This window comes from Camelus bactrianus, chromosome 20, assembly GCF_048773025.1.
Source record: "Camelus bactrianus isolate YW-2024 breed Bactrian camel chromosome 20, ASM4877302v1, whole genome shotgun sequence".
In the NCBI taxonomy this organism is placed as follows: Eukaryota; Metazoa; Chordata; class Mammalia; order Artiodactyla; family Camelidae; genus Camelus; species Camelus bactrianus.
In genome coordinates this window covers 18,937,778-18,963,743 of record NC_133558.1, presented here as the reverse complement: position 1 = coordinate 18,963,743, position 25,966 = coordinate 18,937,778, and the positions used below count along the sequence as shown (strand labels likewise).

General features: G+C 34.5%; 3 protein-coding genes across 5 annotated transcripts in view; 2 read left to right on the top strand and 1 right to left on the bottom strand.

The window, feature by feature from the left end:
* The first annotated feature begins 1,580 nt into the window (after positions 1 to 1,580).
* On the top strand, positions 1,581 to 3,429 carry LOC105084074 (olfactory receptor 2H1-like). Its single transcript, XM_010974109.3, has one exon. The coding sequence runs from the start codon at positions 1,581 to 1,583 to the stop codon at positions 2,511 to 2,513; it is 933 nt and encodes a 310-aa protein (XP_010972411.1). The 3' UTR covers positions 2,514 to 3,429.
* Positions 3,430 to 7,966: 4,537 nt separating this feature from the next.
* Positions 7,967 to 25,966, bottom strand: part of LOC141573234 (olfactory receptor 10C1-like) — a 108,394-nt gene continuing 90,394 nt past the window's right edge. Inside the window, exons 1-3 of one of the 3 annotated variants that reach the window (XM_010945753.3) lie at positions 14,681 to 14,819; positions 9,735 to 9,945; positions 7,967 to 9,510 (exon numbers count right to left, since the gene is read on the bottom strand). In XM_010945753.3, coding sequence (XP_010944055.2) covers positions 8,545 to 9,507 — 963 coding nt within the window. In that variant the 5' untranslated portion in view covers positions 9,508 to 9,510; positions 9,735 to 9,945; positions 14,681 to 14,819 and the 3' untranslated portion in view covers positions 7,967 to 8,544. Of the gene's footprint in view, positions 9,946 to 14,680; positions 14,820 to 25,966 lie in introns of those variants that run through there. The other 2 variants (XM_074348293.1, XM_074348294.1) reach the window with 2 other exon arrangements.
* Positions 18,604 to 25,343, top strand: LOC105061649 (olfactory receptor 2G3-like). Its single transcript, XM_074348296.1, has one exon. It carries the CDS (start codon positions 21,997 to 21,999, stop codon positions 22,936 to 22,938), a length of 942 nt encoding a protein of 313 aa, XP_074204397.1. The 5' UTR covers positions 18,604 to 21,996; the 3' UTR covers positions 22,939 to 25,343.

Genomic DNA, 25,966 nt, shown 5'->3' with positions numbered 1-25,966 from the left:
ATCCTGATTAACAACAGGAATGTGAAAGGGAGAGAGAGCAGTTTCAGTGTGTTGTCTCCTTGGATAATATTGGCTATTCTTGCAACATAAATACACAAGGAAAAAATTGTGATGATGTAGAGTTACATCGAACAGTGAGGCCACTCACGTGTTATTTCTTTTCAAGGACTCTTTGAATCTTTCAACAACACATTTCTTTTACTCTTTACTGAATAGTAGAGGAAATTTATCCAGGTAAGATCGATGTTTATTTTGGTGCATCATAACATTCAACATTTTTATATTACCACCAAGACACATGGCCTGATAGACAAATGCTAACCAATGTGACCACCAGTATCAGTTTCCTTCTTTTGCTGTAATTCTGGAAAAAAAAGTTGTCCTCTACTCAAAACACGTAATAGTTTCATCTTGGCAACAATTCAAAATGCAACTGATTATTACCATGGATGCCAAAGACAGTGAGCCTCTTACTCACTTTAAACTGGACTATGAAATAATTGCCTGAGACCAGGTATAACGGCTGAGGGTTTTTAGAAGTAAATTTTTATTTTCTAGTTGAGGTATTTAAAGGAAAATAAGAACTTTTCATTGCAGGCATTTTTGTTATTGCTGTTTATTCGTTTGTTTTTAAGGAATTTCTTTAGATTTGACCCCACAGGAAAATGACTACAGTCATTTTGGAGACCTCAGCATTGACCACTCAGACGGACACATCTTCCTACCTACGTTTTTCCATCTTGGCAAGTTAACAGTTTAAAAGACACTGGTAAATTCCACAATTTACTTTACGAAAAGTCAATGGATTGTATCAGATGGCTGAATTCATGTACTCTTGTAATTAAAGCATATTAAAATGTGTGGACTGTAGGTGCCACCAGGGAGAAGAGCTTGCTTACTGGGGAATGGGAATTAGATTTTTCAAGAGGATAATATTTATAGAGTTGGCAGATGAATGACTCAAATAGATCACGTTTTCATTAAGGCTATTATCCGTAATTATTTCACAGAAAAACAATGAATGTTAATGACCACCACATCTAACTGTTCCTATCTGAAAATTCTAACTTCTTATTTTGCCTTTCTGCCTCCAATTCTGCACACCTTCTCTCTCAGACTCTGCTCACTCGATGTATCTCTCAATTTACCTGTTATATCTATAGTCTATCATGTATCTACACATTTAATCATCAATTTATTTTCAATTTCTTTGCTTTTTCACAGAACGCATATTGATGGCCTGTGTATTTTATCTCAGAGAGTTTGAAATTATCTCAATTTCAGTTTCAATAATTTGAAATTATTTGGTATATGATCTAATGTCTAATCTATGCTTATGTATTTCCTTTCAATGCATTTGGTGTTTTCATGACTGTATTTGTCTCTCTTTCTGTATAACAAGTCAATCTATCATACTTTTTATTTTACATTTTATTTTGTCTTTTCTCTCTATATATAAAAAACTCAAGTGTACAAATGTTAATTTTACTCAGTTTATTATTTTTCCATTGGTTACATCTAATTTTCTTCCCACAGGAAGAAAACTGGAATGACCAAGAAAAGTGACTCACAGTTAAGCAATGAAAGGGACAAATTTTAGCACTCCAGCAGGTTTTATCTTACTGGGCTTTTCTGACCAGCCCCAGCTGGAGATGGTTCTCCTTCTGGTCATCTCCATCATATACATTCTGACACTGATGGGGAACACAGCAATCATACTGGTCTCATACTTGAACCCCAAACTCCACACACCCATGTATTTCTTTCTCTCTAATCTCTCCTTCCTGGACCTCTGTTTCACTACCAGTATTGTCCCACAAATGCTTTGGAATTTCAAAGGGCCTGAGAAGACCATTAGCTACACTGGTTGTGTGATCCAGCTCTACGTTGCTTTGGGGCTGGGCTCCACAGAGTGTGTCCTGCTGACTGTTATGGCCTATGACCGCTTCAATGCTGTCTGTCGACCCCTCCACTATGGTGTTATCATGCACCCAAAGCTTCTCCAGCAACTAGCAGCTCTGGCCTGGATTGGTGGTTTTGTGGAGTCTACAATTCAGACCATCCTCGTTTTTCAGTTGCCTCTCTGCAGCCACCACAAGGTGGATGATTTTATGTGTGAGGAGCCTGCCCTGATTAAAATTGCCTGTGCAAACACAACCTTTCTGGAAAGTGAACTCGCCATAGCTAGTGTCCTCTATGTGGTTATACCTCTGGGGCTTATTCTGGTCTCCTATGGCTGCATTGTTAGGAGTGTGCTGAGGATAAAATCTGCGGAAGGCAGGAGGAAAGCATTTGGGACTTGTGGGTCTCACCTAATTGTTGTGGTTTTGTTCTTTGGGACTGTAATATCTGTCTACATCCAACCCAAGAGCAAGTACACACAGAATCACAGTAATTTCATCACCCTTTTCTATACTGTAGTGACACCCTCCCTTAATCCTTTGATCTACACCTTGAGGAACAAAGAGTTTAAGTGGGCTCTAAGAAGGTTGCTGGGAAGAGACTCAAGTTAGGGAGGAAACGTGAAATATACTCATACAGTCCCTCAGATATTAGGGACTTTTGACATCATCTAATTATAGTTTCTTTTTTCATTGATAAGGATCACAACTCTCTTAAATAAAATAGGTGTGTAATACTTTTTTCAACGACATCCTTAAGTTACCTACTCTAAATCCTTCTCATCCTCCTTTCCAGGAATGTTGTCTTTTTTTTTTTTTTTGGCTAGTTTGTAAAATTTCTATGAGTGAATAGATAAATATATAAGGTATGTGCATATGTATATGTATTATACTTTCCTAAAGCCTAGAGTTACTGCTCTAGTGATTAACTAATGACTGGACTGATACAGTTATGACAAATCTAGTTTCTCATCACAGAAGTAAATCTTCTTCTGCCTCATGGAGGATGGCTCGGATCAGAGCTGCAGAAGTTGGGGTTCATCTTCCTAGTGCTCTCCAGGTCTCACACTCAATAGTACTGCAGACAGTAGGTATCTCTACAGTTTACATCAAAGGGTAAAGGCCCACTGGAAAACCCACAATTATCTAAGAGTTTTTTCTTATTTGGGAAATAGCTGGTCCTTGTTCATTCAGTAGAGGCATCTCGGAGTTATAGTCATTTTACAATGTTGTGTCAAATTCCAGTGTAGAGCACAATTTTTCAGTTATACATGAACACACGTACATTCATTGTCACACTTTTTTCCCTGTGAGCTACCACAAGATCTTGTATATATTTCCCTGTGCTATACAGTATAATCTAGTTTATCTATTCTACATTTTGAAATCCCAGTCTGTCCCTTTCCATCCCTCTTTTCTCTATTCTTTACTTTGCATCTGCTTATATAGTTATCTTAGTTTAAAAAAAAGATGATGTTAAAAGTGTAAAGAATATATGGAAAATATTCATTTTTTATCTTAGTGTGGGCATAAGAATATCATTTTTATTAGTTTTTAAAAATTTATTGCCTATTTGAAATTATAAGGTTCTAAATGATTTCAGTAATCTTATCACTGCTTAGGCATTTGGCTGTCCTAATCCATTAATGAAAAAATTTAATTTGAGTATATCTGCAGCTATAATTATTAACGTCAATCAAATTTTATCTTATGAACAGAGAAATACAAAGTTTACATAAACAATGCCGTCTGACTTGATCATTTTTTCTTCTCTAATATGGTTGGTTTTTTTTACAATTTCATTCAACTTCCTACTATATTCAGCTATGGTTATTTTTCTGTTAAATTAAAATAATTTCTTAGGACTAATCTCTATTAAAAGCATTATGTTTTTACAAAACCACATTTATAAAACAATAATATGTTGCAAGTATATCTAAACAGGCTCTAGAATTAAAGCCAATAAGGATCCTGATACTATTTTGTAAATAAATAACTACCGTGACAATATGGAAAACAAGGTCAATACTTTCACATTGAAAATATTACCAAGATTTTTAAGTATGTTATTAGAACAGATCAAAAGTTAATATTCAATATGAAGAAAGACAATTTTATAAATTCTATTGAATTATAATAGCTGGAAAAGTAAATACTATATAAATGACAGACATTTTTATTTGTAAAGAAATCTGTTCATTTTGTCAAACTTAAATATTCAGATTTAATGACAGTACTTAAAATTGTGTTTGCATATTTACTTAGATTCCAGGCATAGAGCTAAAGGATTGATCAAAAGAGACTGAGAGCTATTCTGTGCTGACAAGAGATGTATCAAAGAGAAATGTTCCGTCTCATAGCTCATATCCCTTGGAAGCTTCCTCCATTGGTGGGAGAGATCAGAAAAATCGCTGAGTGTAAAATGACTATAACTCAATAAAAAATGTAAAAAAAAAAAAAAAGAACAAAGAAAAGACATACCATGTGAGCACTAGCAAAAGAAAGCTGGCATGGTCATTCTAGTATGAGAAAAAGTAGACTTTAAGGGAGGTCTATTATTAGAAATAAGGAGTGATGTTTCATTATGTTAAAAATATTTAGTCATCTTGAAACTTATAATCATCCTAAATTTATATGCATCCTATAACATAACTTCAAAATGTAAAGCAAAACCTAACAAATTAAAAAAGGAAATAGACAAATCCACAGCCAGAACTGGACGAGTAACTGGTAGAAAAGACATACAAACATAAATGAGTAAGGATATAGAAAATGTGAATAAAACAATAAAATTACCTAATAAATATAATGAGAACATTGAAGCTAACAAAAGATTTTTAAGACACACACAGAACATTTACAAAATGTTGATCATAGATGGAGTAATAAAGTAAATATGAATACATTTCAAAAGTTTCAAAGCCTAAGAGCACTTTATCTGAAAAAAGAAATGAAACCAGGATAGAAATCAGTAACATAGTGGACAAACCATTATTCTTCTTAATATGTAAAAATTTCACACATAGAAAATGGAGATTAGAATAATATAAAAAAACCCATGTACATAAATAACAACAAGCTTTAATAATTTTCTATATCATGCCAATTTTCTTTCATCTATTCCTCCCACAATTTTTTGCTGTAACTTTTAAATCCCAGGCATCACATCATTACAAACATATCACATCATTACAAAATGGTTTAGAATTAAAATTAACAATATTTCCCCATTTTAATTTCTCTGCCCATGTTCATCTTCCTGTCTTAAAATTGATTTCTTAACTTTGATTTGTCCAAATCAAGACTCAAAAAAGTTCTAAACCTTGCATTTTGTTGGTATGCTTTTTAAGTGTCTTTTAATCTGTAACAGGGATCAGCAAACATTTTCTGCAAAGGGTTAGATACTTAATCTAGGCTTTGTAGTCCATAAGATCTCTGCAGCAACCACTAACTGCAGTTAGAGCACAAAACAGCCCCTAGAAAATATGTAAATGAGTAGCTTGGTTGTATTCCTCCAACAAAACCTTGTTTACACAAGCAGGTAGCAGATCAGATATGGTCCACTGCTTATTATTTGCAAACTGACCCCTGGTTTACAGTTCTGTAAGGAGAGACATTAACCTATAAAAGCTAATAATATGCTATGATTTAATAACTTAGTATAGAAAATAACTCTTAAGAGTTATAAAGTTAATAAATTCCTTTTGGAAATGCTCTCTCTCTGTCTATATCTCCTATTTTTTATGCCCTGGACAACATGTCTTATCCTCTGCTAGTTCATTGATTACTGAATCAAACCTTAGCACATTCTAAAAATCCATTTGTTTGAGAATTTTGCTTTAAAACAGAACATGCTGGTGACTGGATTTTTATATAAGCAGAAAATATGATCTACGTGTTTGAAGGTAGTAGTCACTTTAGGTATTATTTAGGTTTTCCTTAAGATATTTCAAAATGTAAATCAAAAGTTACTGATTCCATCACATACACTGATTAAAACCAAAGGAGGAGCTTCAAAAAAGAAAATAAAATCAGCCAAAAAAATCTCACAAGTTCGAAAGAAACCTAAACACCAGTGCTATAACTTCCTTGCAGAGACAGCCTCTGGAGCCATTTGGTCTACTTCATTCTTACTTATCTCAGGGACAAGGAATGCAGGGAATCAGAATTAATGAAATAAGTCCATCTAGAAATCATGGCGTAGAGCCTCACATCTTGGCTTCCGGAACCAGATTGCCTGGAGTAAATACTGGACCATGTTTTACTTCTGGAGACGAGCTGCTCTCATTTTCTGTCCCTTGGTTTCCACATGTGTAGAATCAGGGCAATAATGGTACAGGGGTGGTTTTGAACGTAAAATTAGACAAACATTTAATGAGCCTGAGCTGTTCCTTTTCTAAATTCAGAATCAGTAAATGGTAGTTACCATTAATGTTGGTGGTGGTGTTATAGTTGGCACTGAGGAAAATGTACACCAAAGACAGAGTTTGAGGATCAAAGCTAGTAAGGAATTTCTAACTATTATCAATATTCAGGAATATTTAGTACAGAAAATATTGAGGGTAAGTTAATGAACAACAAGATAGGTATTTAAAAAATTAAACATTAAATGTTCTTAAAGATGCATTACTGGCATTTTTACATATTCAACTGACTTCAAAACAGTATATTTTTTATAACATAATCAATCATGAGAAGTGATTTGCATGAGTATGTGGTTAGCAGGAAGAAAAAGGCTAAAATAAAATAAATTAAATATTTATATTGATTATTGCTAGATTGAAGGAGTATAAATGGATTAAATTTAACTTTTACACTTTCATGTATTTTATAAATCTCTGAAAAGTATGTATTATATTTGTTTTAAGAAAAAAGTCTGCAATTAAATATTTGGACATTTGTATTATATGTAAACTACGTGTTTTTTGAAGAAAACTTAGAAACAGCAGTAAGAAAAAATCACCAATAATGTGAATATTCTAAGAAACTAATGTTAATATTTCATTTTGTTCTTTTCAAACTAAAAACTAAACAATAATGATGATGTTATGCAAATTGGTTTTGATTTGCTTTAATATTAATGAATCATTTGTTTTTTTCTAGATTAATAAACATAAATAATTATCTCTAATGCCTAAATATAATTCCTGCCTATTCCTGTAGCATAATTGTCAACCAGTTATTTTTGTACATTCAGATTATTTCCATTGTTAATTACTATACATGCAGGTAAATAAAAAACACAATATATTATATTTAAATGAATGAACTGGACAGTTTTTGGTAAAATAGGGATTGCTGGCAAAACACACATCTTGGTCATTAGTGAACATCACTACAATTCCCTGATATTAGAATAAGCACTTTCCTTTTTTCTTTTCCAACTTTATTACAGTATAATTGACAAGTAAAACTACATAGTTAAGGCGTATAATGTGATAATTTGATATGTGTATACATTGTGAAATGATTACCACAATTATTATTTAACATATCCATCACCTCCCATAGTTACCTTTTTTGTATGTGTGTGGTAAGAACACTTAAAATCTACTATCTTAGCAAATTTCAAGTATACAATACAATATCATTAACTATAGTCACCATGCTATACATTAGATCCCCAGAATTTATTCATCCTATACTGTAAGCTGTCATAGTAGCAGTCACAGTTCTTCACTCCTTGTCATATTATCACTATTATAAAAGTTATTAATCCCTCATAGATCACAGCACATCCATGAGAACTAGATGTTCAGAACCAAGGCAATGTCTTTATAGATGCCTAGAGCTACTAGACTGTGTTGTAACCATGTTCATTTCCCTTAAGAGCAAGTATTTGGATGATTTCCAAATCAAGTCAGGATTCATCTGCACATATGTAAATTTTGTAAATTACATACAAATCTTTTAAATCATATTATTTATAGCTCAGTTTTCTTCTTCTACCTTTGAATTTAAATATGATTTCTCTTTCTTTTTAAAACAATCTTTCACCATGGGGACTCAAAAAATTTTACCAATTAAAAAAATATTCTGCAACAAATACTTCTGACACATGAGAGTTTGCTTTTTTTTTTTGGATATTTACATGTTATTATAGTACACACAACTCACAAAAAGAATTATTTAACTCTATGTCATGTACCAATAATTAAGGTTGAAGAATTTTAAAACATTTTTTTATTGAAGGAAATAATATGCAAAATGGTGTTATTAGGAATTAAGAGTCACATGGGACAGACATATGTGGGAACACTACCCCTAGTGACGAATGCAGAAATCAGATGGGCCCCTCAGGGGCTACAAAATGCCTCGGAGTATAGAATGGGAATTTGCCAGGTTTCTGAGCTATAGTCCAGCAATTTATTCTCTATGCCTAAACTTTAGCTTAAACTGAAATATTTTGGAAAACCTGTCTAATGCTGGACTCACCTATTAAAATTCTTTGGTAATCAACTTCCTTCCAGAATTTGGCAATCAGAGTTTTAGCTATGAGTAAGAGGTGTCTTCAAAATAACAAGCACTGTTATTAAAGGTCCTTACAAAAACAGGTTGACCAGTTTCTTGTTTCTTTCTTCGTTTACTCTTAGGTTGTGTGTGCATCTTTTGCAAAGAGCAGATTTGTCTGGTCCTCTGAAATCTACCCACGAGTCAAAACATTCTTCTTGTCCAGAGTTCTCCGAAGAGCTGTCTTGACCTCCTTGTTCCGTAAACTGTAGATGACAGGGTTGAGCATGGATGTCACCACTGTATAGAAGAGGGCTAGGAGTTTATCCATTCCTGGTGAATGGCTAGTCTTGGGCCTCAAGTAGGTGACAGATCCTGAGCCATAGAAGAGTGTTACTACAAGTAGGTGGGAAGAACAGGTGGAAAGAGCTTTTCGGCGGCCTTCAGGGGAGGGCATGATCAGCACGGCAGCTAGAATTCTGCCATAAGAAGCAATGATTAATAAAAATGGGCTGGAAATGCAAAGGATGGCCACGACAAAGACGGCAGCCTCATTGTGGGATGTGTCCCCACAAGCAAGTGCCAGGATAGGGGGGAGGTCACAGAAGAAGTGGTCGATTTCACAGGGGCCACAGAAATCCAAGGAGAAAATGTAGTTGGTCTGGCCCAAGCCTACCATGCATCCCACTCCCCAAGAAACCACTGCCAAACAGACACACAGTCCACGACTCATACGTGTTGCATAGTGAAGTGGGGAGCATATGGCCATATAGCGGTCAAAAGCCATGGCTGCCAAAAGACAGCACTCACTGATAGCAAATAATGTAAAGAAGAACATCTGTGTAGCACAACCCTCCCGAGAGATTCCTCGGGCCTCACTCACAAGGCTCTGCAGCATCTTGGGTACGACAGAGCAAGTGTAGCCAATCTCCAAGAGAGACAAGTTGGCCAGGAAGAAGTACATGGGGGTATGGAGGACCGGGTTGGTCCAGATGGCAAGGGCTATGAGAGCATTGCCTGTCAGTGATGCTAAGAACATGAGTAGGATGAGGGTAAATAAAAGGAAACACTGTTCAGTGACCTCAGAGAATCTGGCAAATGCAAAGCGTTTCACAGACATGCTGTTGTCCTGCCACAGGGAACAATTGAGGTTCATGACCTGAAAATAAGAAAGGTGAAGTTATCAAAAAGATGCTCTCAGATATAAATATAAATCTTTATATTACTCTTAATGAGCTCTAGCAAGTCATAGAGATAAATTTCTTACCTGCAATTCTAAAATTCAAAAAGTTTGGAAATTATACTCATCCCCATATCTTTTCAAATCAAATCCTATTCTGTGTTCACTATCCCAGTTGATTTTTTCAAAGTATACCCACTTACCAAGCATAAAATGGAAAAAAAAATTTCAGCTCAATTCTCTCTTCTTTTTCTTTAATTAGTTGTCAAATGCTACCACATAAAGGTCCTCTCTCTCATCTGTCCATTTCTTCTACTTCCATTGCAGTGACTTGCTTTCTTTACTCATTCACTTAGCAGGTATTTATTGAGCACAGGGCATTTCCAGAGTATTTAGCAGTTACTGTTGTAGGTCCTAGACTCAACAATGAAAAAAAAAAACAACAACACACTTCTTCCCAAATGGAACTTATTTAGGGAAGGAAAGCAAAAATTAAATGACCATCAATAAATAAATAATTGCTGAAATGAAGAGAATTAAAACCAGGGTATGCCCTGGTGACTGACCAGTTAGATTGGATGCTCACTGAGGGTTCTTGACAATAAGAAGCATGAGCTGAGATGTGAAGGACAAGAAGGGACAGCCCTGTGAAGACTGTATCACAGCCATATGTATATCTCATAAATATATACAGTACTGCTGTGATAATCCCATGATTGCAACAAATTTCTTAATTTTTAATATTTCTCATCAGCCATCCTATCTCCATCAGAGAGACCCTTGCTAAATGAAAATTACCATTGTCTCAAGTTAAAATTCAAATTTCTTTTTCTGTTTTCTCTTATTAAAAAAATTTATACAATTTTAAAGTTACTTTCTATTTATAGTTATTGCAAAATATTGGCTATATTCCTTGTGTTGTACAATATCAAATTTCCTAATATAATTCATGAAAATCTATGGATTGGGTCACCAACTGTCGATAGAAACTTTATCTCACCCCTTATCCAAATGGACCTCATATTATAGTCATAGCCAAGTACTTGCATCTTTTAGTATGTGTCTTGCATATTTTCCTTCTTTCTTTCTTTCTTTCTTTTTTTTTTCTGGTGCTCATTTCCCCCAGGAGCTTGACATTTGCCTCTCTATCTAACTGAGCAGACTATGTTCAAGTTCCAGCATAGCCTCATCTCCTCTCTGGAAACTTCTTCCCATCTCCCGCTCTCCCTGCCCCCATCCTAGTCAGTTACATGCCCCCTCCACTGTGTGTTCCCACCACTCTATAACGGCTATGAGAGCACTTACACTACTTCAAGGACAGTTAATTGTTCATTTCTTCCTAAGTATAGCCTCAGACACAGACATTGAGTGCAGAATTTTATTTATGCCATTATAACCATCACCCCTAACAATGAATAAGCTCTTATGTAATGAAAAAGTTTGAATGCTAAGCTTTACCCTGACTGCCTCGATATTCTGCCCTTTGGTGCATATTCTATTTTCTGAGATTAATCAGGATAAATCTGACCTCCCTCAAATGTCTCAAATGTGACAATTATTTTCTGTCAATTTGATAATTACTATCAATGCCTGACAAAATATTCTTTGTCATCAGTGACAATTCCTTAACAATGTTTGCTATGAAAAGGGCAGAAGAATGAGGAGGTTTTACTTCCTCTGGACTCTATTCATTAGCATCACCTGAGATCATGTTTATACTACATTTGTTCGTAACACATCATTGTCTATTCAACATTAACGTTTGGTGCCAGTATATATAAAACAAAAGTATGCTGTTTGAGGTTCAAAGTTTTTGTGAACAGACAAACATACTAAGTGCATTCACAAAAGCATATGTATAAAAATGTAGTTTTGCATGTACACGTACATCTGTACACTCACAGACAGAAGCACACACATTCAAATCCATACTGAATAGCATAGTAATGAGTATTCTGGAGATGTTCTATCTGGGTTCAAATCCTAGTACAATTGTCTAACTCTGGGTCAAAGCTAAAATTTTCCTAAATATCTGTTTCTCAATTTTCCTATTTATAAAAGAAAGTGATAGTAGTACCTCCCTAATGGGGTTGCTATGAAGATTAAGGGAGTTAATTCTGACAAAACCCTTAGAAAAGTGATTCAGAGCTCAGTAAGTATGAGCTATAGCAGTGCCTGTGTACATGCATATGGTTACATTAAATTTACCTCCATATATACTCTCTCTTGTGGAATTTTATATCACTATCCCTAATCAGTTCTCCTTATACTCATCATCATTTCATGTTTTTCTATTCATTTGCTATGCTGGAAAGAGAAAAAACAAAAAGAATACACACATATGTACATATAGACATACAAACATAAAAATGCCACTTCTAATGTCCTGGGGAAAATAGTTGTGTATAATGGATTATTTTAATCTACTAAATTGGGTATCCACTGACCTATGCAAAAATTTCTGAAAGTTGAGAGTGGAAACAAGTGGACTGATTCAAAATTCTATTAAATATGAAATAACAACTGCACGATTACAGGGAACCTCAATGCGTATGACTATTGAAAAATTTGCTCAAACATCCAGTAGTCTATTATCATGTATTTATACTTATATTAAAGTATTTATATTTTCCTTCTATTATAATTTAATTAATTAATATAATTTAATGCCTATATTTCCCATGTGGCAATGCAATTCCATTAAGGCTGAGGCAAAGAAAACAGAGACAATAGTTTACTGGTCTTTTTTTTTTAAACCCAAAGATTTTAAAAAATGTCCTGACATCTCAATAATAGTGTATACAGTTGCATAGGAAACTGTGTATGTGGAAAAGTTGTCATCCCTTTTGTCTGTTAAATACACAAATGTGTATCTTACCTATTCTACCTTCCTGTACTCGGGGGGAACTGCAGTTACATCGGTGACACTGATGGAAAGACCAAAGGGGAAATCCCAACCAGAAAAGGAGAATGCTTATCTCTTAAGTAGTGACATCACAAAGATTTCATTTCATAAATACCTTTGTCCTACTTAGACTTAGACAGAAAATGCAACTGTCTGTGTTGGGGTGGGAGTCAGGGAGTGTTATGGAGTGAAAGAAACCTACTGATGGGTGGCATACAGGGAGGACTGACAGCACAAAGGCTAATGCATGCTGTTAGTCACTTGATATTTTTAGGCCCACAAGATGAATAAAAAAGTCATTATGTAATAGTACATTTTAAGACTTCACAAAATTCAGAGACAGTTGAGGAAATAAGGTATCAGAGGTAGTGAAAGTCTACGAGTGCTTTTAAGTACTTAAACTGACGAAGAATGGTACTCTGTCTAGAAATAAATACTAAATCATCTAAAAATAAGTGTACAGGTCTCACTGGAGTTAAGGATACAAACAAATGTAGTCAAATTCTCTTCTCCCTTCCTGTCACTTGGAATAATTCAAACCCAGGTAAAATCTGATTTTTTTTTCAGAAGCAAAGGAAAGCTTTATTCTTTGATCAACGCATGAAGACGTGTGATCTCTCTCTCTAGAGTACACACTCTCCTGACTTTTTAAATTACACTTCCTATTGCTTTGGGGATTTATTCTCTATTGACCTTTGTCCAGGAACCCTGAGATCCATGTAGTAGACATCAGCTTTATGTACATACCAAGAATGTTTTATTTGAATCATTGCCTACAGAAAGAGAAGGAGATGCTCAAGGCAGGTGTCAGGAGTTTGCAGAATGCAGAATGCAGAATGAGCATCCCAGGAAGTACAATTTGGCATGGACATTCTTCTGTCTCTCATCTGATACCTTTTCTTGAGTTAAAGTTTTTGATCCATCACTTCCATGTGAAGGAAGGATGATGAAGCCCTATCTATATTTCTTGCTGAATTGTTTTGAGTTAAAAATGTGAGGCAAACTATGAACGAAAAACAAGAAATTAAAAAGCACTTTATCAGCATCAAAACCTCTTGCCCTTTAAAGCCTCATTTCAATGAACTCATACGACACTGCATGCAATATTCTCTATTATTACCAGTCTATAAAAATAACCTATATTGAGTCATACATCAAGTAAGTAGTGACTGTGATATTAATCTAAAGATGTAGGAGTTTCATGCCCAACGATAAATTGTATTTATAGATTCCTATTCAATGTAATAAAAGATTAAATGGCTATTGAACGTTAACAAGATTCTGGAGGTTTAAATCTTGAGATGGACTTTCCGTGATAGCTGGGTGTATGAAAGAAATAGATAATTTTAATAGCTTATTGGCTTGGCTTCATGTGCCACCATAGCCAGCTCCAAGATCCAAGACAAGTGCATTCTATATAGTTCTGCTTTGGAAATAATCCAGCACAAGTGATTCATTTTGGTCAGCTCCACAGAATTAGAAATGTTCCTTAACTGATTCAGTTCATTATCAATCTCTGTTTTCACAATGAAATGCTTATTTCTTATTAGCCAAAGGAAACTATGTGATACATTATTAGATAGTTAACCTGAAACATTTAGTACAGTGCCTGGCATACAGAAAAAATTTAATTAATATTAGCCTTCATTATTATGAAATTGTCATTTCTTAAATGCTTTAATAGTAGATACAATTTTTTTAAATTGGTTATGAAAAATTGTAGAGATGATTACCCATTTCTTTCCACAATCCACCCATAGTCATTTCATTGAGAACCTAGTGTTTATCTGAGTGATGCCTTAACACAACCCAGCAGAAACAATTTCATCATTTGATTGGATTAAAGTGTACTGGATAATCTAGATATTTCCATTCCCCAACAATAAAAGATACATCTATTTTCCATGTAATAATTAATTTAGAACAACATAGAGCAATTTTATGACAGGGATACTGGCACATTGTGTAAATTTTTATATTCTTCAGAGAAGGAGAACATAACTGATTAAAAATAATGGCCAGAACTGAAAATTGCTTTGAGTATTGGCTATCCATTTTCACACTTAAGTCAGCTGTCTTCTACAACCCTCTTTTCTTAAGACATAGGTTGTATCACATACCTTTAATATTTGAGGGAAAAAAGTAGATGGTATTTGCTTCTGATGTGCCACTCCCTGGTTTTCTCAGCACCCTGTCCTTATAACCTCCCCAAATTAAGAGGATGTAAATCTCCCCAATCCTCACTTTTAAGACGGTGCACTAAGAAGCTTTTGTTGTAGTCAGGACCAAGTCTGATCTCAGGAAGACTGTGTGCCTCTGGAGAGAGCATCATATCCCTCCTAGCAATGCCCTCAACCAGACACACACACACACACACACACACACACACACACACACACACACACACACACACAAGCGTGCACACGTAGGGTTGTGCTGATTACATCATGATGTGTTTGAGCTTTCCTCTGTCCTGAAAAAATAAGAAATATGAATATGTTACACTTGAATTCTTCTCCTTGTTCTGAATCCTTATCTTACCTCCCTCCCTCAAGAGACATATTTTCTTCTCACGAGAGAGTATCAAGAAGAAATTTGATTCTATCTCTCAGGAATTGCCATGGACAGGTCTGTTTGTTGGTAAATGTTAACATTTAGGAAGCAAAATAAGTAAATAAAAAAGACAATACAAAAACAAATATGAAAGATAAATCAACAGTTAAATATAATGAATAACCTATATTATAGGATATCTGCTACGTGTATATAGTATGATATGAATTCAAGTGAAATAAACTATTGCAACCAAATCTTTGACCATTCTAAACTATTCATATAAAATACTTAGATTTCAAATTTTTTTGCCTGAATTAAACAAAATAGTCATCAAAATAACTATGAAAACTACATAAGTAATTTTCATGTTATATTGATGCAGTTAATATTTATTGATTATTATAAAAGACTCAAATTGAGTCATAATAATCTTCTAGTTACATGAGTTTGACAAAGTGCCTACTTGTTTCCATAAAAAGTAATCACAAAAAGTTGAGAGTCAAAGGTATATTACTATCATAAAAAGACTGTAAGGTACTGAATATTTATTTAAGTGATATTAAAAAGTGGGTAAGGTACTGAATACTATAGATATGATATAAAGGCAAAGGAGAAATAATAGGGAAGAGGGTGTTGTCTTTTGGATAGGAAATTTCCCTTATTGCAGCCCCATTAAATTAATTATTCACAATGTCCTCTTTAGAATTCCACGTAAAGAACTAATTGTCCCAACCTTAGGTATTCTGGTTTACACTTTTTGCTTTTAGTACTCCCAAATTAGAACCTGATTGCTTGGATAGGATTAAAATGTAGTTAATTACAATTATTATCCTCTGAATCAGATATAGAGCCAAGGGGACTTTTATTAGGTTTATGAGTACTTGGCAAAAGTTACCTTCTGTAGCACTTTCCACCTCCTTAGTAACAGAATACTGAGTTTGTTTTGTGTGGCATATGCACTCAGTTGAAGAACATATTTCTCAGCTTCCCTTGCAGCTAGATGTATCCTACAATTAATTCTGGCCAAAAGATATAAATTGAAGGAGGTTGGTATATCCAGGAAGTTTCCTTAAAGGGAAGGAGAATGCCTTGTTTTGACCTCCTCCAACCATCCTGCTGCCCTAACTCAGTGTAATGGCTGACCGAACCCCTCATCTGCAGCTCACACAATAAGGACAAGTGCCTCCTTTTGGGAAGGAAGTCTTAAGTTTGTATGCCTTCTCTTTATCCTGCAAAGCCAGGCTGGATACCAACCGTCTCCTGTTGGCTTTCCTTAGGACAGTGCTGAATGCTCAAGTTTGTGTGCTTTCTCCCAGACCCATAGAACTGGGCTGGCTTTCTGCACAAACCCTCCAGCCATCTGCAACAGCTCACCCTTGGGCTCTCCAGGGCACGCAAAGGAAGTTGGCTACAGGGTAGAGAAGTGTGTGAGTGAGGCATGCAGAGCGTTAGGAGGACCCATGGACTGTTTGAGGGATCTGCAGACACGGCATCCTCAGTGACTCAAGGGCAGGCTTCCTGATGATGGACATGGTTAATAGGATCCTTGTCCCTCTGATGCCCTCCAAGAGCCTCAGCTGGTGCTCTCCCAGCTGTTCCCTAACCCTTAGCCACATTACACACCTCAATATTCTGAAAGAAGTGGGTCTTTTGGGTAGCATCCCAACCACCCTGCTCAGGTAGGTGGGCACTCACACACTCACTTCTCCCCCAACCCACCCCAGGGGTGGGGATACATCACAGGCCAAGACAATCTCTCTTGGCACTGAACTGTGCTGCCTTGGGGAAGGGGTGACACAGGTAAAGTGAAACTATTCTTTTTACCCTTGTCAATGTCTCCAATCTTGGGATTTTTTTTTTTTTTTTGACCCAGCAATGTACTGGAATTTTGCCACTAGATTCCTGGAATTCCATGAAAGTACTCTCAAAATCATTATTCTTGGGAGGAAGATAGAAGAAAACTTCTTTTTCACCAATTTGATGACTTCCTATTCTGTTTATACATTGTTTTTCTGATATTCTTTAGTTCTTTGCCCATGTTTTCCTTCAGCTCTGTGGGCATATTTGCTTTAAAGTTTTTGTCTCAAAAACCCGATGTCAGAGTTTCCTCAAGAACAGTTTCAATTTATTTTGTTCCTTTGAATGGGCCATATTTTCCTGTCTTGTTGTATGCTTCGTAATTTTTGGTTGAAAATTGGACATTTTAATATTTTAATGTGGTAATTCTAGAAATCAGATTTTCCTTCTTTGCAGGATATGTTGGGTTTTTATTACTGTTGAAATTTGTAGAAGTCCTTTAATTTGTTCTTTTTCAAACCATTTTTGCAAAGAATTTATTCCTTGTTATGTATGGTCACTGAAGTCTCTGTTCCTTTAGCCTGAATAAGCTAATGTTTGACAGAGATTTACTTGAACACACACTCTCTCTCTCTATATATATATATGTATATATATATACATTTGTATTTTCTAAGAGTTACTCTCAAATTGCAATCAGCACCTTTAACATATTTTTCTACATACTATGAGAAGATATTAGAATGTCTGAAATGTCTTTATTCATTATTTCCCAATTCTCATGCTTTCCTGAGTTTTTAAACAATTTATAATTTTGGTTATTTTGTGCCTAAAACCAGTTAAAATTAATCTATCCAAGAAGGATTATTAACGTAATTTTATCTACATATTTTATTGTCTTTACTTTGAATCCATCATATATATATATATACACACACATCAATTTCCCATATTTATGTGTAATGTCTGCTTTACATATAAATGTGTTACTATGAAGTATTCTGTTGTAGTCTCCCTGAAACAGAATCCACATGTGAAAACAGGTTGGGACACTTCAATTTGTGACATATGTATGTCTATTCAACTTCTGAGGTCTTGATAATTAGGCCCTTATTATATAGTGATTATTTAAATATGAAAGTGATGGTCATAACTGCATAGAAATCATGCCTCTATACATGTACTGTGCTGAGGGTGAGAACTTTACTTTTACTTTTCTGAGATTTTGCTTTAGCATGTGAATTGAGGTCTCCAAGACTGAAGATCTGTGTGATCAGAACTTGTCCTTTCCGTATAGCTTCCCTAAGAGACCTTTGCTCTTGGTCACTATTGTGCTTATGTTAATTGGCCTGTTAGGAATAGAGAGTCCCTAAGGTCCCATTCTGGACTTGATACCAATTCCTACTATAGTAACAATTTTAATATGTTCTGGCTCCAGAAATAAACACTACCACCCCAACTTGGTCTTGGATTTAGAGATCCACATTCAGAACCTCATAGTTCTGGAAAGCTCATTCATAAGCATCATCTTCCTGGCTTATTAAACTAATTCGAAGAGTAAAGGACAAAATTTTCAGAGGTGAGGAGATAATGAGAACCACATATTTTCTCTTGCTTACTTACATATATACTACAAATTATCTATACAGAGAAAATATAATAATTGCTTTCTTCAATTGCTCATGTCATTCTTCCTCAAACTACCCTGTCCAATAATTCACCTAGATTTCAGGTCTACCTTCTATGAAGTGATTTTACTTCTGAACACCATATTAAATTGACTCTTACTATTTTAGAAGGAAGTTCAATTTGAATTCAACTATATTTGTACTGCTCCCTTAATTTTGAAGAATGTACATTCAGGAAGGGGGCAATGCAGAGATAGAAAACAAGAAAGGGTGGTTTCTCTACATTTGGAAGAATTTCCTTCTCACTCTTAGATCTCTTAAATATTTTCCAATTATACAGTTTGTTAAGGTATTAAAGATATGAACTCTTTCTGATCAGAAAGTCACGACTTTGGATACATACATATATGTCTGTAAATGTTATGTTTGTATATGTATGTTTGTATGTATGTGTTCTTCCTCCCTTTAGTCTCTGAGTCATTCAAGAATGGCATAGAATTGAAGAGACTTCATTTATATTCAAATATATATAGTTTAGAATGTGGGATGCAGTTAATTGTGATGCTCTTGGGTTCTGTTTTCCTAAGAACAAGTGCATTAATAGAATTGGTTTAAGGAGTAAGTTAAATATATGCAGGTATGTTGATTGTATCAGAAGAAACGCTTGGAGATTATATTTACCTTAAGAAATGCCCCCTAAAATTTCTGGGAAGTATATTTCAGAACATTACATTTTTAAAAACAGGTCTTCTGATATTGTTTCTACAGACATTAAAATTTCTTGACTAAATAATGGGGGGAGTGGGTGCAGTAAGGGAATATGTAGCTCCCTTGAAACAGATACTTGGTTTTTAAATTAACATTATTATATGTAGTTATATTGCCTTCTGTTTAAATATATGCTTTGAAATACACAATTTTTGCTAGTTAGGAAAGGAGAAATAGGGGAAAATGTGGTTTAGTAGAATGAGTAAAGGTATTAGTTTATTCAAAACATAAATTTTGGTTTTGAGTATGCTAAAAAAAAAATAGGCCTGCATGCCTAACATAATACAAAAGATATTTAAGATAAATATCTTAATCTATTAAGAGGTTGCTTTTCATTTAGAGCACTTGGCATGCTCAGTGAAATAGGTCCTTACGCAAATTGACACACTATTACAAAGTAATTCAGGATTTCAGAAGACAAGTGTTTTGTACAGAGTGGATTTGAGTGCTGCTTGGAATATGTTGATCTAGAAGTGAATATTAGCAGGTGAGTATAATTTGTTAAGGGTGAAAGAAATGGATTAGTCACACAAGGGAGGAGACATGGGACTGGCAAACAATTTCAATAAATTAGAATGTGAGTAGAGACTGATTTGTCTAGAAGAAATTATAAACATTGGGAGATAATTCTGAAAACAGAAAGGCAAATTGAAATTGTACAGAGCTTTAAGTTCAATGACTAGGTTTTTTGCATTTTACATTTTAAGAAATAAAAATTGTACCTTGATAAACATCTGATTTTTGTATGATTCTGACAATCTTATACAGGAAAATAATGAAGATGACAAACCAAAAGGTAAGAGACCACTTAGAATGTTTTGTTATCTAGGATGTTATAAATTGAAGTCCTTTTAGAAAATTAATGACATAAGAAGAATTGGTTAAAATTCATGAAATATACAACTGCCATTATCACATTCAAATTTAAGTTTGGATTGTTATGCAATGATGAATATAATTGATAGAAAATTGTAAAGTGAAAAATTTTTTATTAGAGAGTGTACTTATGGTTCCCAATTATGACATCCCGGGTATATCCTAGTGGATAATTTATGAAGAAAATGTGTGAGTAAGAGTCAAAAGTAGGATTGAATCATGGTTCACATTTCTTACCTATTCAATTTTTTTAAGAAATCATAAATAGAGATATGTAGGTATAATATTTTCTTTACAAATTTTTTTTTTAGCTTACATGTTTCTCTATAGATGATACACAATTGTTCAAGAAATAAACCTGTGACCCATCATTGATACTTCCTTCTCACTTTGCAAGTCTATGGAGTCTCTAAGTTCGTCTAGACTTTGTAGAGTTTGTCTGAAAATATAAATCTTCCTGACTAATACCAGGCCACCTGTTTCCTAAAGTATTGCAACAACCTCAACCAGTTCCCTGTCTCAATTCACAATGTGCCAATCCATTCTGCAATCTGAGGCCAGTTATTTTTTAAATGCAAACATCGTGTCAACTACCAGCTCCCTCTTGATATTCATTGGCCCTTGACCTGTTTATAAACCCCTCAAGGGCTGACCCTTAGGGCCTTTTGGATAAATTCAACTCTTTAATTTAAACATTTCTATTGATTCCTAGATCTGCTTATTATTGCAGTCTAACCATAAGATGCTTTTCCCATCTTGTTCTTTTTTTTTTAGCAATACTCCTCAGATATTCTTAGCCTATCAATGCTTTTTCAGCCTTAATCCATACCATGCTACTTCCTCTTACTGGAAATAATTAGCTCTTATTCATTCTTTAGTTCTCTATTTACACATGGCTTGCTAAGAACGGCTGTCTGATTGTCATTTAAAAAACGTACTACATCTTTTTTATATCTCCTTTCCAAAAATGCTTTTTGTTTCTTATCCTCAAATCCTTCAGCAGCCAGTCAGCAGTAACCTATGAGATGAAAGTGCTACTAAGTTAGTGGCATATTATAAAGGAATCAGACTTGTTATTCTGCTGCTATATAATATAAAGTTATATAAAGAGAAATTTAGATTGTACTCCAGTTTTAATGAAATCAATCAAAAATAAAAAGTTTGAGATGCTTTAGGTCCTTTAATATAAAAATAAAATATCCAATGAAAAAACAAAATGTTTTTAATAAGACACTAAAAATTTATTTGCAACTTACAACAATGCTTCTCTCTGAAGTCTTTCTGAACACCAACTAAACTAGACTGCCCATTTTTACATTGTAAAAAATGTTGAAAGAAAACTATTTTATAGATGGTATCTGTTAAGTAGTTAAAGTTATATGATGTTTGAGTATTTCACATTGCATCCTTAGCATTACATTGAGAAATGCATGTGTCAGTGTAGAGTATTAAAATATTCATATTTTCTTTTTCAAAAATATACCTGATCTTTAGTTACTATTTTTACTATTGACAATGGATAGAATGGCTACAAAGATGTTTGTTGATTGAATATCTCCTTTTTTTTTTTTTTTTTTTTTTTTACTTATAATCTTAAAAGATGTTATTGAGGAAGAAGAAGGTGGATTTATAAAAAAAAAAAGTAAGACAATTTGGGAGAATTGAGCAGTAACTAGTGATTAATCACTTCTCGTATGGTCTACTTTATGTCACCATATGTTTTAACAGTTCTCTGTAAGTTCTGCATACTTTTACTTTCCTTCTAGAGACATACAGCTCTCTCTCCTGCCTCCCACCCTCCCACATGACACACATACCCCTGCCCCACCTTCAGGGTCAATTTCTCGCAACTGTATTTCTGGTTTTAATTGCTTCTCACTGTTCTCACATCTATATTTTCATATATGTCTCTCTCTCCTTCTCACGAATAGGGTGATGGCAACAATTAATGAGAGTTTGCCGGGCAATTTCATACTAGTGGGCTTCTCTGACCAGCCGCAGCTTGAGAAGATCCTCTTTGTGGTTGTGTTAATCTCCTACCTCCTGACACTGGTAGGCAACACAGCAATCATCCTGGTCTCTTGTCTGGATCCCCTGCTCCACACTCCCATGTATTATTTTCTTACCAATCTCTCCTTTGTTGACCTCTGCTTTACTACCAGCATTGTTCCGCAACTGCTGTGGAACCTCCATGGTCCCTCCAAGACAATTACTCCTATAGGCTGTGCCATTCAACTCTACATCTCCTTGGCACTGGGATCCACTGAATGTGTTCTCCTAGCTGTCATGGCGTTTGATCGTTACGCTGCTGTTTGCCGACCACTCCATTATGCCACAGTTATGCACTCACGACTTTGCCAGTCTCTTGCAGGAATGGCATGGTTGAGTGGGGTGGGCAACACCCTAATTCAAGGCACCATCACCCTTCGGCTGCCCCGTTGTGGGAACCATCGGATATACCACTTCATCTGTGAAGTGCCTGCTATGATCAAATTGGCCTGTGTAGACATTCATGCCAATGAGGTCCAGCTCTTCATGGCTTCCTTGGTACTCCTCCTCCTCCCTCTGGCACTTATCTTGATCTCGTATGCATGTATCATTCAAGCAGTAATGAGGATCAGGTCAGCTCAAGCCTGGCGTAAAGCCCTTGGCACTTGTGGGTCCCACCTCTTGGTAGTGTCCCTCTTCTATGGGACTGTAACAGTTGTCTATATTCAGCCCAATAGCTCGTATGCGCACAGTCAAGGAAAGTTCATAACCCTTTTGTATACTGTAGTAACTCCCACCTTTAACCCTCTCATTTACACTCTGAGAAACAAAGACGTAAAGGGGGCTTTAAAGAGGCTGGTACGAAAAGATCAGAGCACAGCAGAATGAAGCATTCTGAAGAGGTTAAAGCATAGACCTGGTCTAACTGAAGTGGAGATGCTGAAGGAAAGATTCCAGAAGGTATTATTCAGAGAAAGCCTGACATATATGCTGCAAACCAAACTTGTAAGACTTTCTGGAGAATTCATAAGCAGTTGAAATTTCTTTCTTTCATCTTCCTATTTAATGTACTCAAGGATAACCTGCCTAAACAGACATCTTTGTTATTGGTCAGCCAATTGGTTTACCCAATAAAATGCAAATACCACTTACTATTTCTAGAATCTCTACAGTTAATTTTCTTCCCTCTCTGCCTTTTCTCTTGTATAAGTCTAGGCTTTGCCTTTTAAATAAAATCAATCTACTGATTGATCTCTTTTGTAAAAATAAACAATGTGCCATTAATAAGCTAGGTGTTTTTGAGTTACTCTTTAGCAGTTTATGCCTGGTGGTCTGCTGAGATACTGCCCATCTGGACCCTACCCTTGGATCAACAGAAACATGTAGCCTGAAATTCCACCTTATCTGCACTGGACTCCTTGACACTGCAACTCATCCTCCTTTGACTGTTCTGGTAAGTCTGGTGATTAAACTCTTTTTTTTTTTTTTTGGTGGGGGAGCTTTCAATCTAATCTGATTATTTGTCAAGTTAGCTTTTCATTGTTATTTTGGGTGTCCATAGCAATTGTGTCCACATTGGTGCCAGCACTGGTGGATTTTGAGTTTTAATTTTTACATTTACATGATTAAATGATTTCTAACAGGTGACAAGTCTTAGGAATCCAGTCCCTGCCAAGTGAAAAGTGACAGGGTATTTGAATTAATTTCATTTGGTAAGTGTGCATGTGTGCATGGGTGTGTGTGGGGATACATGTTTATTTATTTGAGGATTCTAATACTTCTAGCAATTATATTTCCTGGCATAGGAGATACAGGGTTGAGAGATTTTTAGTCTTTTGTCTTTCCAACTTTTGATGGAATCTTCTCTGTGCATTTTATGTTGGCACCAGTATGAATGTTCCTAGATCTTATGGTCAGAACTCTTTTCCTTCTCTTAACACTCTGATCTTTCAAATGTATATCCATTGTAGGCTCAATAATTGTCAGTGTCTGCAAAAATGGAATTTGTATATCTTAACATGCCTTACTCTCTTATATATATATTTGGCTTTAATAAAATTGTACACTTAAAAGCCTTAAAATAAAAGGAAACTGAATCCCTAACTTCTTACCCTGAGCCTTCTTTGATTAGTTTGCCAAAATTTTAAATTAGAGAATGTGAAATCAGTGTTCTTTCAGGAGTCTTTAAATAGACTGAGTAAAGCAGAGAGAAGAAAGTTATGCCATTGCAAGTTTGACAAATAGATTCAGAAAAATGAGGGTTTCCTACCTACAGTTATATAAAGTAAGATTTATATATCTTAAGCAAGGTAATCTTTTAATAGAAAATTGATGGAAACCAATATCATTACTAAGGGACATGAATTCGGAAAAAAGAAAATGTCCTACCAAATTCAAAAGGGAGTCATAATGCTACTAAGATTTCTCACCAATGAGGCCTCTGGAGAGATCTAATGATATTTAGTCATATGTCTTTTTTTTTTTTTTTTTCATTTCCACACTATATGTGAATGCTTCTGTTTCCACATTAAATCATTTGCTACCTCATTTATTTATATAATCTACACAAAAGTTGATAAAATTTTCAATTTTTATAATATATGTATTTTAGTAAACAAATTGGTATTTCTTGTCTTCATGTAGAGGCAGATAATTAAAATATGATTTCTTTTAAAATGCAGTGGAGGTATGATTGTTTGTATCATTTAAAGTGCTTGTATCATTTAAAATAAAAGAAACAGATTTCTAATATCATCTTCCTTTTGATTTAAATGATGGATTAACTTTTTAAGAGTTTTTTTTTCTTTTGCTCACACTGTAACTCAAAGTTTTAAAATATTTTCTAAATCTAACTAATGGCTTTGATTATTTGACTACATGATAAAATAAGAAACTCAACATATCTGCATTATTTTAAAGTAATTTTAAAGTTTTTATATGTGATATATAATTATATATAGAAAACATATATGTATTATCATTACTTAAGTTTATTCTTTTGAAATGCTAGACCACTTAATAATTTTGTCATAAAAACTACTCTATGCATTTCTTCTTGTAAGAAAGTTAGCGTAATGTTCTAATTTACAGAATCTTGAGTCTAAGTATAAAAAGTCTACAAATATCACCTACTGGTTTAATTACATTTAATCTGATATCACCTTGTTTAAGATTGTAAAATTATAAAAGTATACATTCAACTAACTTATCATAGATAATGTTTTTATTAAAAAGAAAAGTATTATTTAATGCTTGAAATTATATGGATTCAGTGCATCAGCTTAATTGATGACTTCAGGATCTTCATTTAACTTTAAAAGTTTAAACTAATGTTAACCAACTTTTGCATACCTGAAAAATCTCTAAGAATGCAGAATCCTTGTAACTAAACATGATTTTAAATGAACTTTTAAAATATTTATACATTATAGGATGGCCATTTTTACCTGAAAAAAAAAAAAAAAACAGTTGCTTTTGGATAATATTAATGAATATGTACAATACCAAGTTTTCTCTGTCAAAAACGGTAAGATGTCTTCACAGCAGCTATATTTGGGGTTGGGATTTTTCGAATGTTCACCAAGTAACCATGAAGTTCTATTCCCTTGCATTATAAAGAATGCTAAACTAATAATAATATATTTTATATTCTGTGTTAGCACCTACATACTTTATTGTCTGCTTCTTACATAATAAAGAGAAATACATGACTGTCTAAAAGCTATTCAAACTCTAAACGTGCCATGTTCTAATTTAACTGATATTCAAATCTGATGACATTCTAATCATTAAAGCATATATTTCACAACCATGCTATAACTTCTAAGTATTTTATGTCACTAATAGTTTATTCTATTTAAATAACTCTGATAGGTGCTACTTTGCTAGAGGTAGAGCTAACATTTATACTAATCAT